Source organism: Pezoporus flaviventris, unplaced genomic scaffold (assembly GCF_033815535.1).
Source record: "Pezoporus flaviventris isolate CSIRO_AGI_PZ_B2104156 unplaced genomic scaffold, CSIRO_AGI_Pfla_v1 ptg000083l, whole genome shotgun sequence".
Classification (NCBI taxonomy): Eukaryota; Metazoa; Chordata; class Aves; order Psittaciformes; family Psittacidae; genus Pezoporus; species Pezoporus flaviventris.
This window is the reverse complement of record NW_026892631.1, coordinates 12231758-12244900: the sequence shown is the minus strand read 5'-3', so window position 1 is coordinate 12244900 and position 13143 is coordinate 12231758. Positions and strand designations below refer to the sequence as shown.

At 38.5% G+C, this 13143-nt stretch overlaps 1 protein-coding gene across 2 annotated transcripts in view; it reads left to right on the top strand.

Annotated features, from left to right (window-relative positions):
• BABAM2 (BRISC and BRCA1 A complex member 2) overlaps positions 1-13143 on the top strand; it is a 161563-nt gene that overhangs the window by 35509 nt on the left and 112911 nt on the right. For both annotated transcript variants that reach the window (XM_061475250.1, XM_061475251.1), the window contains one exon: positions 9309-9503. In XM_061475250.1, coding sequence (XP_061331234.1) covers positions 9309-9503 — 195 coding nt within the window. The remainder of the gene's footprint in view (positions 1-9308; positions 9504-13143) is intronic.

The following is a 13143-nucleotide window of genomic DNA, read 5'->3' as shown; positions in this document are numbered from 1 at the left end:
TTTATATTTATAGGGCTGAGATGGAGTTAGCTACATTGTATTACTTTGTGATTTTCTTTTCATCTAAATCGTTGTATATATTTACCTTACTTTTGTTTTCCAAACTTTCAGCATTTCCTAGCACAGTTTACAAAACTTGGCTTTCTGTCTCAAAGTGTAAGCAGAAGAGAATATGCTGAGGTCCGTAGTTCTGCTTTAGTTAATCACAGCATTTTGTCTGGACTTCTCACCCAGCAAATCCAGAAATTGGGAAAAAAGTCCACAGTTTGATATTGCTTGCTTAATTTTGTAGGGAAGAAAGTACCTGAAAATACCCTTCTTGTTCTAATCTTGCTAGCGTAGAATGGAACATTAATTCCATTAGTTCTCTGAAGGGCTCAGGGGGGAAACATTTCCTTTCATTTTGTGGCACAAGCTTTTCTGATAATGCAATTCCTCCCTAAAATGTGGAAAATCTAGAGTATTAGCTCTTAAAATATAGTATTTCAGTCCAGGAAATACTAGTTTCAGGAGAACATTAGGAATGTGTATGGATCGTTTGACTGAAGGATGGCAAAGTGGGAGAAAATATTTTTCTGCCATACTAACTAATGTGGATGTGATGAGAGAATTAATGATTGTAGACTAGCAAAAAAGGGGAAAAAACATTTGATGACTTTCCATTCATGGTGTATATTAGTTTAAAAAAAACATAAGAGTTTATTTTCATTTGTCACATGAATCTGACCATCTTTCTCAAGGTCACAGTGTTAGGTGATCCAGAAGGTTGGACCACAATAACAGATGCTTAAATCTAACTGTAAAGGCTAAAAAAGATGTGTAGGCTTACATTTCTTTCAAGCTTATGTCTGTTTAGCTTATACCTGAGCCCAGAGTACTGGCCTCGTGAGTTCCTGGATTCTCTCTTGAATTGATGTTGAATTAATCTTGATTACTCAGTGAATTAACTCATTTCTTAGGTGGGCAACAGTTGCTACTGAGCTTGAGATGCTCTTCTAAGTGTAAAATTGAGTAGCAGATCCTGAAGACCTGATAGGTGACGAAGGAGCACTTACATACGTAGGTATTAGTCTTAGCTGAGAGCTGCCATATGGGCACTTGCACAATCATCACTCATCTCTTAATTAGTTCTTGTGTGGCAGGAGGGATCGTGGGCTCATCTTTGCTCTTCTCTGACCCCTGGAGACTGAAAGGCTAGTGGTGGGACAAGCTTGCTTCTAATTCTGCGTGTGAGGGAGAGCTGAGCAGGCTGTCAGTGAGCTGGTGCACAAGCTGAAGCTTAGGCTGTGCCTGAACTTATACTCTCTATACAGCTGAAGGTGTGCTAGGTAGCTTTGCCAATATACATTCTTCTTATGCTTTTCAGCAAGGTACCCTTGCATGACTGAAATCTGAATGCATTTCAAGCTTAGTTGGTTTTGGGTTTTTCCTTAACCCCTTTTTGTTTAATTTGTGCTTTATTTAATTTACTGGTCCAGTTAGATACTCTATTTCCATCTTCCTGGTGTTCCTTCCAGTTCTTCAGGGTTTTTCACTGTGTTTATGTGCAAACTCTTAAAGAGTGCTAGGCAAGCCATTTCACTTAATCCAAATGTTTTCAGATTTCCTCTGGAAGCCCATTTCAACATTTGAAGGTCCTCCAGACCACTTACTCTGTAGGCTGTGATAGTACCCCATCAGAGATAGTCAATCTGTATTAGTACCTCATACTAATGTATCTTGCCTTAAGGGTAAGTGAAGTCTGTTAATATGAACAAGAGAAAAATCGAAGTTGTGAACTGTGTAGTTATGTTAGATAATAAATGGGGGGGGACACACAGTATGCCCCCAAATATTCTTTAAGGGATAGTTGAAGTCAATGAATCTGCAATTATTCTTGTAGGCAATGACTGTTGGGTCTGTGACTTGCTTCCTCCCAACATCAGTTGCTTATGTTGCTCGGTGTTTTCACAAGGGCAACTTGCAGTTGATGAAGACAAAGCAAAAGCTCCTCTTTTGGCTTATCTTTTTTTACCAGTTTTCAGAGACTTTGCCCACTTCCAGAGGCTTTTCACCACTTCTTATTGAAGGAGCTATGCATAGCAACTCTTCCACTGCCTGTTTTAAAGGCACCTAAATCTAGTGCCATCTATTCCAGTATGATCACTGTGTATTAACTGTTATTCCTTTTCTGTAGAAACACTGAAAGGGATTTCTAGGCTTTGTGAGGATAGTTTTAGAAAATGCTAGGAAGAAGCTGCAGAACGTGCTCAGATTTTCTCAGTGTATTACACTGCCATTATTAACACTGTAAATGTCTTTCTCTCCAGCAAGGTTTTCTTTTGTGGCCAGTCAGGTTGATCTAGTAATGCCCTAGTCTCCTTCACGGTCTCTTCCCCTTATATTCAATAGGCATCAGTTTTTCCTCTGAGAAGCACAACTTTCTCTGTTATCACTGATGGTTGCCCGAGGAAGCAGCAAGATTGAGCAAACAAAAGACTCTTCAGGCAGATGGTGTCATGTTGGAGTGAAATTGTGATAAGAGTGAAAGACTTGCTGTTTAAAAAGGGGCTCTTGAGGTGAAGTGTTAACATTGAGACAGTGGTCTGTTCTCTGGTCCACCAAGGGCCTGAAGAGTTGGAGCCTCTTCACACTACCATCAGTGCATGACGAGTAAATCTTTAGATAGAAGATGTGCATGCGTATGTCTTGTGTTGAAATGAATCTTGTCTTCATGCTTTGTTCCTTTTACTTGCCATGTCTAGTTAAATATGTACGCCCCTGGTAATCGACTCCCAAGGGGGGAAAAATGTTGTGTGCTCACATGGATTAACTAATGATTAGTTCATTGGATTCCGTATCGGAGGAGTTATACGTGCTGAGGGAATTAAGAAATTCCTTCTTGGAACAGATAAAGGTACCATCTGCTTTCCAAGAGAGGTGTGCTGGGAGGTCTGGAAAGGAGCAAAACTTGCTCTAATCCCTTAGCAAAGTAGGACAAGAAATTCTTCTGCGTGCCAAGTCTTTAGGAGATTAATTAGATAGCATTGTACTCTCTCTCTTTGACAGTAGGCAGTTGTAGCTTTTAAGGGTCTGATTAATCTGTAAGAGAGCTCTGTGGGAGAAACAGGCAGACTTTTTCCAGGAAGAGGGCACAACTTAAAAGTGCTCTCCTGGGCTTAGCTTCACAGTTTCTGCATCTCCAGAGCACCCTTAGCAAAGATCAGCTCTATCTTAACTGCTCCTACAGCAGGGCATAGGAGTAATCTGTAGTAACCTTTGGAAGTTTAGTTTGCTCCTTTTTGCCTCTCCTTCTGGAGAGAAAGTGATATTCTGAGTGAAGACAGAGGAGTTTCTTCCATGTGTCAGATTTGCTGGGGTTTATTTTAGAGTTGCTTTTAGTATGGGATCATCAATCAAGAATCACACTGTGTGTCCAGTAGAAGAAAAGAGGGAAGATAAGCTTATACAAAATGTAAGGTGCTTTCCAAAAGCAGAATTCATTTCTTAATACGTTGTTTTCCTGCTGTGCATTTTCATGCTAATTTAAGGCCTTCAGGTATTTGAGATTAGAGGTAAGCATTTATAAGGTGCTGTAATTTCTGCATCCAGTTTTCACAGCCCCTCACTAAAACTTAAAAAAATAAAGTAAATTTTGACTATCCCAAGCTTTGCTTTGTGCAAAGCTTTTAATATCTTTTTTTAATATCTTTTTAATATCTTTAATAACTTTTTATCTGTTATACACAAGAGCTAGTAGAGCACACAAGGTCTGTAAGGTTTTCGGTTGTATTTGCCATGACAGAAGCGCTCCTGACTTGAACTGTTTTTATGAAATGTTAAGTTTTGATGTTTGCTTGTGCCCAAAAATGATCATTTTCAGCAGATCACTCCAGAAAGTTGTTCCAGTGGTGCTTTGGGGGAGGGGGATTCGAAGAACCTGTGAAAATAAGATGACAAGTAGATGGCATGTAGGTTTACAGTGATTGATTTGAAGCTGCAGCCTGTAGGATGTTTAAGTGCTGGCTGCTAAGAAACTGAAGCCTTTGAAGTTGTTCTAACACTCCAGCCCTGCAAATACTGTGAAAAATATCTGTTGATAGAAAGATGTGAGCATATGGCAGATAATTATCCTGTGCCTGTCTCTGTGAGCAATTTCCCCATGGTGGCCCGTGAAGACTATAGCAACGTAGGGACTGAAACCAGGTATCCCAGTTTCTAGACTAATGCTGTACCCTCTGGACCTCTACGTATCTCCTCTGTATTTATGCGGAGCTTAAGTGCTAATGTGGCAGTGTGATCTTTCCTCTTTCAGGTAGAAACTTCCTTTGGTACTGGTTTTAAACCACTGCAGAGTGCAAGTTGTTTGCGTTGTAGTGTGCAGAGATATAAACAAAATGCAAATCTGTCCTTGCGTTATCCTTTATGATAATTCTGGATGAAAGATCTCTAGAGATGCATTACCACTGTTACGGGCTTGGGAGGTTTTGTTTACCGATTTCTTTCTCGTGGAAGTTAATTTCTTGCTTAGAAATATAAAAGTACACTAACTTAAAATAAGATCTTGGTGTTGTTTCCTGTAGTATAGCCAGGAAAAACAGTTACAATCTGTCTTCTTTAAAATCACATTCCTGGAAGATATTCTGGCAACCTGGATATTTAAACACATTTTCAAAGAAAAACAACTTCAGATCAATTAGGAATGATCGTATTTTCTTTCTGATAGCATAGAATTATACTTCACTGCAGACATTGCCTGGAGTTATGAAATAAGCAATAACCTGTGAAGGAGGCTATGTATTAGCTGCTGATGGAACATGAGGTGCATTATGTTCTATAAAAGGAGGAATAGGTAATCACAGACACTGAGTAGTTCGCATAGGTTCTCAGATTTTTTTGGAAGGATAAAGGAAAGATTGCAAAGCACAAAATGTTCCAGAACAAAATTTAAATTTGGTTTCTTTGCCAAAAGTTGAGTTAGTATGGCTACTTTGGAAAGCTGGAGTCTGCATGGTTTTGCTAGTGGGCCTGAGAAGCTGCTTTGGGGGGGGTGGGGGGGGTGTCACTTGCCTCACCTCTAAGAAGATCTCACTGGAACTGATACTGTCTGCCTGCAAATTTTCTTTGTCTCTTCTTGAAATCCAGTTGGTGTCACTGCTAGTCATTTAAATGAGTTATTGTTGAAATGGCTTCATTTTCACTCTGTGGGTGGCCTTATAATATCTTTGCCTCTTTATACACACTCTTAAGTATATTCGTTTTCTCAGTACCTTGGTTGTGTCTTACTGCCTAAACCACTTTCTCAGTCAGACTGCTTACTTGCTATGGAACCAACTGCTGTCAGGAGACAGGATCAAAAGCCACAGAAATTGAGGATTGACTTTGCACCCCGACAAGATCTATGGGGTTATACTTCTTAGTGCAACTTAATGCTCTTTGGTGAGCTTGTTTGAACTGATTATCTGGCAGATCTTCAGAATCTCCTGAATCACTTTGCATTTCTCTAGTGTAGACGTACTTTAATGGATGCTTACTGTTGACTGGGTTTTGTATTATAACTGAATATTGGTTTTATAGTGGACATACATGCTATTGGTTAATTACTCCAAGGTCCAGAGTTTTCATTTTCCCAAAGACCTTATCCTGAAACGTAGACCAATAAAGAAAAAGGTTAGCAATTGCCAGGGAAGCTTCCACCACAAAAGAATACTCAGCTTCCTTAGGTTGAATCACTTACTCACAGATAGGTAAATAATTATTGGCCATCTTCTGTAGGACAGTAGCTACAACGTGTGGGTATCGATGCTTTGTCATATGGAAGTTCTTGTTCCATTACATTTTCAATTCATTCCTTAATGGGGAAAGTGGGGATTAGCCAGTCGTCACTGATGACATTACCGGGCTTTTGTACTGCAAGAAAATACATAGTCATCTTGTGATGCTACTAAACTGTACAATATATGTTTTTTATATATATATATATGCGTACCAAAATACATAGTCATCTTCTGATGCAGTATGACCAAGCCAAAAGCCAATTAAAAGCTTGAAATTAAGGTCTGAAGATCCTAGGTTTTTTTTTGGAATTATGGAAAGTCATGAGAGCAGTGTCTAGACAGAAGAGAGCTGTTTAACTGAGCCTCCATGCATGTGCTCAGAAATGACAGGTATGTTCTATGATAAGCTGAAAAAAATGATAACCTTAAAAATGGTCATAACCAATCTGAGATGTGAATATAAGCCTTCATATGAGACAAGCATGAATGCAGATCTAGTTGAAGATGCACAGTCTGAGTTGATTCATACTTGTATATTGTTGTACAGTGGGCCACTTTCAGTCTAGCTGGCTGACTTATGAGAAATTTGGAGAGTTTGCACTGCAGAGTTCACTTAAAGATATCTATTGGCAAACAAGACAAGGAATTGGATCCAGCTCTGCATTTCTTTATTTTAAATGCTTTAGTGATTGTTCTGTAAAATTTGATTAACTCTCTGGAAAGTCTGCAGAAATCTCTTTTCAAATTAGAAAAGATTTATTGAGCGAAAGACCTAACTTAAAACCCCAGTCAGCATGGTCATTTTGTAATATAAAATTCATTTCAATTGGAATTTTATAGTAATTTCAGATAAAGAAAAAGAAACTCCGTCTTTTTGGCCTGCATGACATTCTGGTACAATGATGTGATTGTATAAATTCTGTCAGCGACAAAATTGAAGGCCGTATTGAGAAGAGCAGAAGGAGATTTTGACAGAAGCCACAGAAAGCAACAGGTCTTTTGCTGTGTACATGTTTGCTGGTTATTTCTTTAATGAGGTATTTTGTACCTGTCAGACTTCAGCAGTCTGGCTGCAGAAAATGAGGTTATGTTTGTTCCAGGGTTTTTCTGAAACCTCATGATTTTGAAGTTGCTCTCAGAGCATGATTCTTACGCAAGATTTGAGTTTTGTGGCAAAACTTGGATCCGTGCAGCACAAATACTGGAAGCTCACTTTGTTCTTCTAATGTTTAAAGTGTTTTAAAATGTTATTTCTTTAAAAAGCTGCATTGGCTAGGGTTGGAATACAGCCTTCGGGCAAACAATCAGAACATAAGCGCACAGGCTTCCCTTCTATTTGCTTCAAAGCCTTAGTTTAAGATTTTGCTGAATATAATGCTGCATGGCTAAATAAAATTTTGTTTAGGAGATCCTTTATCTCTAAAGAAGGAGGTCAGCTTGCTGTTGCAGAGTCACTACTCATTGACTAAAGCGACAAATCCTTGTGTGTTCTTGGCAGAATCATTATAATGCTGAAATTGTAGCGCTTAAGACCTTCTGCAAGAGATCACATCAAACTCTGCTGTAGTTAGGTTTCAACAGTGTGTGTTACAGGTAGTTGCTTATTTTGTCTTTGATTTCAAAAACAGAAGAAAGATCAAAGAAGGTACAGTTTGAGAGAACCATGTAACATGGAGTTTGGCATACTGTTGAAATTGGATCACAATAAAATGGTTTTAAAGTATTTCCAGGTGAATAAACCTTAACGAAGAGGGCAAATAAGCAGCACTTACATATGTAAGAATTTTTGCATACATAAATACGTCATTGTTTGTGTTAGAATTTAGAAGATTTGATCTTCTGAAAAGAGCAGCACTTCTGCAAAGTTAACAAAATGGGCAGAAATGTGATGGCTAACTGCCAGACAAGAAGCACTACGGTACTGTAATTCCCAAGTTCAAAATGAATGTTTATTTAAATGAGAATTTGTGTTACAGAAGATTTGTTTGACCATTGTATATTTACGCTTTCATCAGTGAGAATCTGTTGTAATTGATGTATGCGCTGGGTGGGTAGTTGAGTTTTTCTCCAGGTGATTTGTTTTTATATCCGGTTTGTACTTGGTTTGAATATTTACTGAATGAAAGGTATTTAGTAAGGATCCTACAGTCAAATAATTCATTCTAATTCATGTAGCTTTAAGGCAATGCAGCATAAAGCCAGTTTTCATGCGGTGTTCTTGAATTCTTTGAAGAGAGCAGTCCTCTGCTCTGTGCTGGACAGGTGACAATGGATTTCCTCTTGCTCGGTTCTTTTTTTTTTGTTCTGTAGTGTAATGTTTTTTAAAAAACAAAAGGTTTGGTTGCATTTAGGTCAGTTATTAAAATATTGCGGGTCATTTCCTTTGACAGAACATTTCTATTGTGTTATACCAATGACATTAGGAGGAAAGGTTATTCCCACTTGTCTGGCTGATATCAATACGTACTGGCATATTACATCCTCTGGCTTTCTGGAAATGCTTTATTTCAGCAGCAGCTTGGGAACAGGAAATTTAAGGTTATATTCTGTCTGGTTTTAGACTGCATGATGCAAAATGTGTTTCCTAGAAGACGCTGTCTACCTGACAAATTTTGTAGATTTGGATAAGCTTAAATGGGTCAAGACGGGATTAGATTTTTACAAGCTGTAGATGCAGACAAGGCAGAACAAGGGTTTTAGTCTCTTGGTAGTATGTGTTTGAGGAACTTAGATGAATCGCATTAGTATCTCAGCCATTCAACAATTACTCCAGAATGTAGTTTACTTTTTAAGATATGGAAGTGATAATATTCTCATTTTATAAGTGTTCTTACTGTCTAGAAGGAAGAAAAAAAGAAAACCCAACCCCAAACCAGTGCTTCTACTTCAAGCCATCATCAGATGTAAAGTCTGTGACACTGTGGTAGCTTCTAAGGACAGAGGTTTAAGGAGTACAGTTTATTCCTGTAACTGTTCATTGAACTGTTCATTCATCCATGTAAAACAAAGCCAGTTGTGATCAGCAGTTATGTCCTGTTGTGCTTTTTAAGCTGAGCCTGTCAGTCTTGGGTGAGTCTGTAAATTATGTAAATATCAGGTCCTTTTCAAGTCTGTACTCAGGGGCAAGTGTTCCCCTAAGTGCTGCATCCGCATTCTAAGATCATCAGTTTTTCTTTTTAGCAAAGCAAGAACAATGGCTGTGTTTCTGAGGAATGGGATCACCACCTTCCAGACCTCTTGTTTCTCCCAACCATTTTCATGTGACAGAAATGTATGTTTTTCATCGTAATCACAGCAATGAGTGATGAGTAGACAGTTAATGCAGCACTGTCAGCCACAGTCATTCAAAAATCATGAATTGTGTTGCTGAAAGTCATGACCTGGTTTCCTTCCAAAGCATGATATAAACTTTGCATTTAATATTATGGTTTATTTTGTTTGTCACAAACCTTCTATGTGCATACATGCCTTTAGTATCAGTATGGAAGGAGGAGTGCTTGTCTTTCTATTGCTGTAGACAATTTTGGTCTCTGTTCTTTTCCAATTCAACAGAATTTAGCTTCTTGGAATCCTTCAAACCCTGAGTGTCTCCTCCTTGTTGTGAAAGAACTTGTGCAGCAGTATCACCAATTTCAATGCAGCCGATTACGTGAGAGCTCTCGTCTCATGTTCGAATATCAAACTTTACTTGAAGAGCCCCAGTATGGAGAAAACATGGAAATCTATGCTGGCAAGAAGAACAACTGGGTAAGTTATTAAGAGTATTTCTGTCAAAGTGCTTTTAGTGTCACTTAATACAGCTCTTATCTTGCTAAACTGGAGTTGTTTCTGTGAATCTCCATGCCTTGTTCCAAATGGAGAAAACTTCTATTTGACTTCAGCTCACTTTCTATGTTCCTGTTTTGTACATTCTTGTCATTCCACTGCCTTAGTTGAACCAGATTTCCAGGTGAGTAACTTTATCAGCCTGGTATTAGTTCATCTGAGTTATAGATGAAAACTATGAAAACTGTTGAATGGCCTGTGCAGTATTTACAGAGCACAGTGTAGCGTTATTTGGAAGTTTGAGTTAGCTCAGAAGATTTGAGAGGCAGAATAGCAGTGTTGGTATGATGCCCTGTCCTAGTCAGTAAAGGTAGGATGTATTAGGGTGTGGTGCCATATTACAATTGAGTTGCTGCAGCTGCCTGTGTCCCTCTGGCATTTGTTTAAGCTAAGTTGTTTCAGGAACCTAAACTGGAGAGGAAAAAAAACCCCAAACACCAAAATTTCTGCAGAAGGACAGTAAGAGGTGACATGGGGTTAGAGCAGTGACCTTGTAAGGCCATGTCTTTGTACAGCAGTTAGACATTAAACGGGCTTATCTGTTTCCTGAAGTTGTATCCTTTGCCTTAGGAAATGTGCTGTGCTGCATAGAAATGCTCCACGTATACCACCTCATCCTCCTAAAATGAGGCTATTGGCAGTGTAGACATTTTGGTTTGTGGGTGGTTTATTTTTTAGGTTTTTAAAATGGATCTCTGCCACAGAATAAGCTTTACAAAAATCAGGTTTTTTGCATTGGTAATATATATTTATCATGGGAAGCTTGGAGTCAGATATATCGGGAAATACTCAGTTGTGTTTATGCTGAACACGTCCCCCTCTTACTTTCATCAATAGCGTACTCTCAGGATATACTGGCCTTCAGAAACAGCATCTGCTGAAATAGAAAACTGATGAAAATTCAGCATTCCTGTTATCAGGCCCTAAAATTCAGCTTTATGTCACTTTAATCATCCTTAAGTTACAGGTGACACAAGGATGTTTACAACTCTCAGTACTGTTTTTCTTTTCTTAGACAAGTCACATAGGCTTTTTATTTTAAGCCAAGTAAAATTTTCTTTATCAGAGAATTTCAGATTTCTTATGTTCATAGATCAGAATATTTCATTAATTTGTTCTTAAATGTTGTTCTCTATAGCTCCCATCACAAACAACTTGCCACATCTGTAAATATCATCAGACTGGTTTATTGAAATGCAAAAGACTTCCTGAACTGTATTGAGATTTTTGTCACAGTTTTTGGCAGCTGTCAAAATTCCACTCAAGACTGTAGAAAACTATGGGTGTTTTCCTTTTTTTTTAGTAGGAAAGCAGTATCTACTTGAGTCTTTTAAGTCTTTCCTCAGTCTTTGTCTGGGGACTGAATAAACAAATAATTTTTTTTCACATTTGAAATGCTGTCTTAGTTAAAAATATTCCCATAAAATAAATCTTAAATACATTTTGGGATAAATCCTTTAAATCATTGCAGAGCTATTTGAGGTTTCTGTAGCGTGTGCTTTGTTTTCAAAGTTTATGCTCTCTATCAAGAAAAGACTTGAGAGCCTTGTTTGGAGATTCTATGAACCTGGTGTATACATGACAGAGGCTTGTTTATGAGTGTCCTAAAACTCAAAACTATGAAACTAACTTGTGTTCTTTTTCCTGTTCTTTACAACTGTTTTGTTAGTCTTGATTATCAGGGCAGCAGGAGTGTTTATGTGAAAAATGAGATAAACTGCATGTTACCTCCTTTTCCTGGAAGTCATTGAGAATCACGTTATTGCCATCTCTCAGGGATCAATAGTAGCTCACCAGGCTCATGAAGTTATCATCTATGAGTGAATCTTGCACTGTGTTATAAAAGCAATCATTATAAGTGCATGAGTTAAAAAGCTTTGAAGAGGAGGCCTCAATTCAGTGCTGTGTCCCAAAATGGAACAGAAATTTTCTCTTAGGCATTTATTCCAGAATCTCCAATTTTGTGAAGTGTCTCCAAGATCTATGACAAATAGACAAACCATGATCTTAAGGCCCTTTCCCACCCTCATTTTCTATGATTCTATGATTATCTAGCTCAGCAGCTTCATGTTGACAGAGTACTGACTGGTACAGATGCCCGCTAGCTCTCTAATCTCTCAGTGCTGTGGCCAGAAATTGATTTGACTCTACCTGATGGCTGTGACCAGGCGGTTGGATTTGGGTAGGCGAGCACCATGGACAGGGACTGCTCCCTGCCCCTCCAGAACACTTTGAGAAGCGATGCTCTGCAAAATAATCATGGTTGAATGACAAAAGGATGTAGTCTGTGAGTCCTTATTTACTCCCATGTCTTGGAGCAGCTGTTTTGATCAGAGGCCATTCATCTGTTCAGTGGCAATCCCTGTTCATCAGACTTGTTTTTTTACCAGAAATAACTGTCTGGATTTTATGGCCAATGTCCTGTGGCATTTTTTGGAAGCTAAATCCAGACAAGAAGCACTGTCTATAATATCAATTTCACTCTGAATGAAAAGCAAGTGCCCTGGCTGTCATCAGAGCAGTCTTTGTGTTATACATGCACAAGAAGGCGGTGATTTTCCTGCATGCATAAATAATACTGCTTCAGAAAGTTGGCATCTATCCTCACAAGTAGTATCATCACGAAAAGTCTGGCTTTAATATGTGTTCACTTTTTGTTGCATAGTTGGTATGTTCAGGAAACAGTGCAGTAGTACATATGTGTTACTGTGGGAGAATGGATGCTGCATATTCATACACCTTTGATTTGTCCCCTTGCCTGTTAAAACGAAGTACTATGTTTTAAAAGTTGTATGTCATCATGTAACCAAGTAAGGGGTGTGTGCAAAGACAGGGCGGTGTGAAAACTGAAAACAAGTTTTGCTGCCTTGTGTCAAGATATCCCAATTTTCTATACTTAACTATGCACTTACTGTTTAATGCTTTTTGTCCGACTAATTCAACGTGACAGAAATAACTGCTATATGGCTGTTTTATTGAATAAAAAACCAGAGATGAACAAAAAATTAATATAGCGGAAATCAGACAGGCATTTGTTTTTCAAAAAGAGCCAACTTCATTGCTTCATAACCAGGTGGACAAAGTCTGGTGTTCGGGAAGTGTATGTAACAGAAAGGAAATCCTTTCCACTTCCTTTGCATACGCTTTCTGCATAAATAAAGAGCAATGTGTAGGGGACGCCTGGCAAATTCTTAGTAAGCTGTTGCCTAGGTGTTAAGAGTCACATAATTCTGAAAAATAAATTATAAAACCTGCTACTTCAGTTCTTTCCTCTGTGTTTATTCAGAGGGCGCTTGTGGTACAGTGTCACATTAGTCATTCCAGATTCACTTGGGAAGATGCCTCTCTCTCATGCGTATGCTCTTTTAAATTTGTCAGGTTTTTAGCTTTGTTTTCAGACTGTTTGCATGTCTTGCCAGGCCTTTGTCCGGAAATGAGTACAGCCAAGACAAGTCTCTATTTAGAGCCTAACAAACCATAGTCTGATTTTGTTGTATTCTGACTACTTTTTGATGTTGACTTACTGGCAGTGATGTTTTAGGGTTTCTAAGGTGTTTTATCA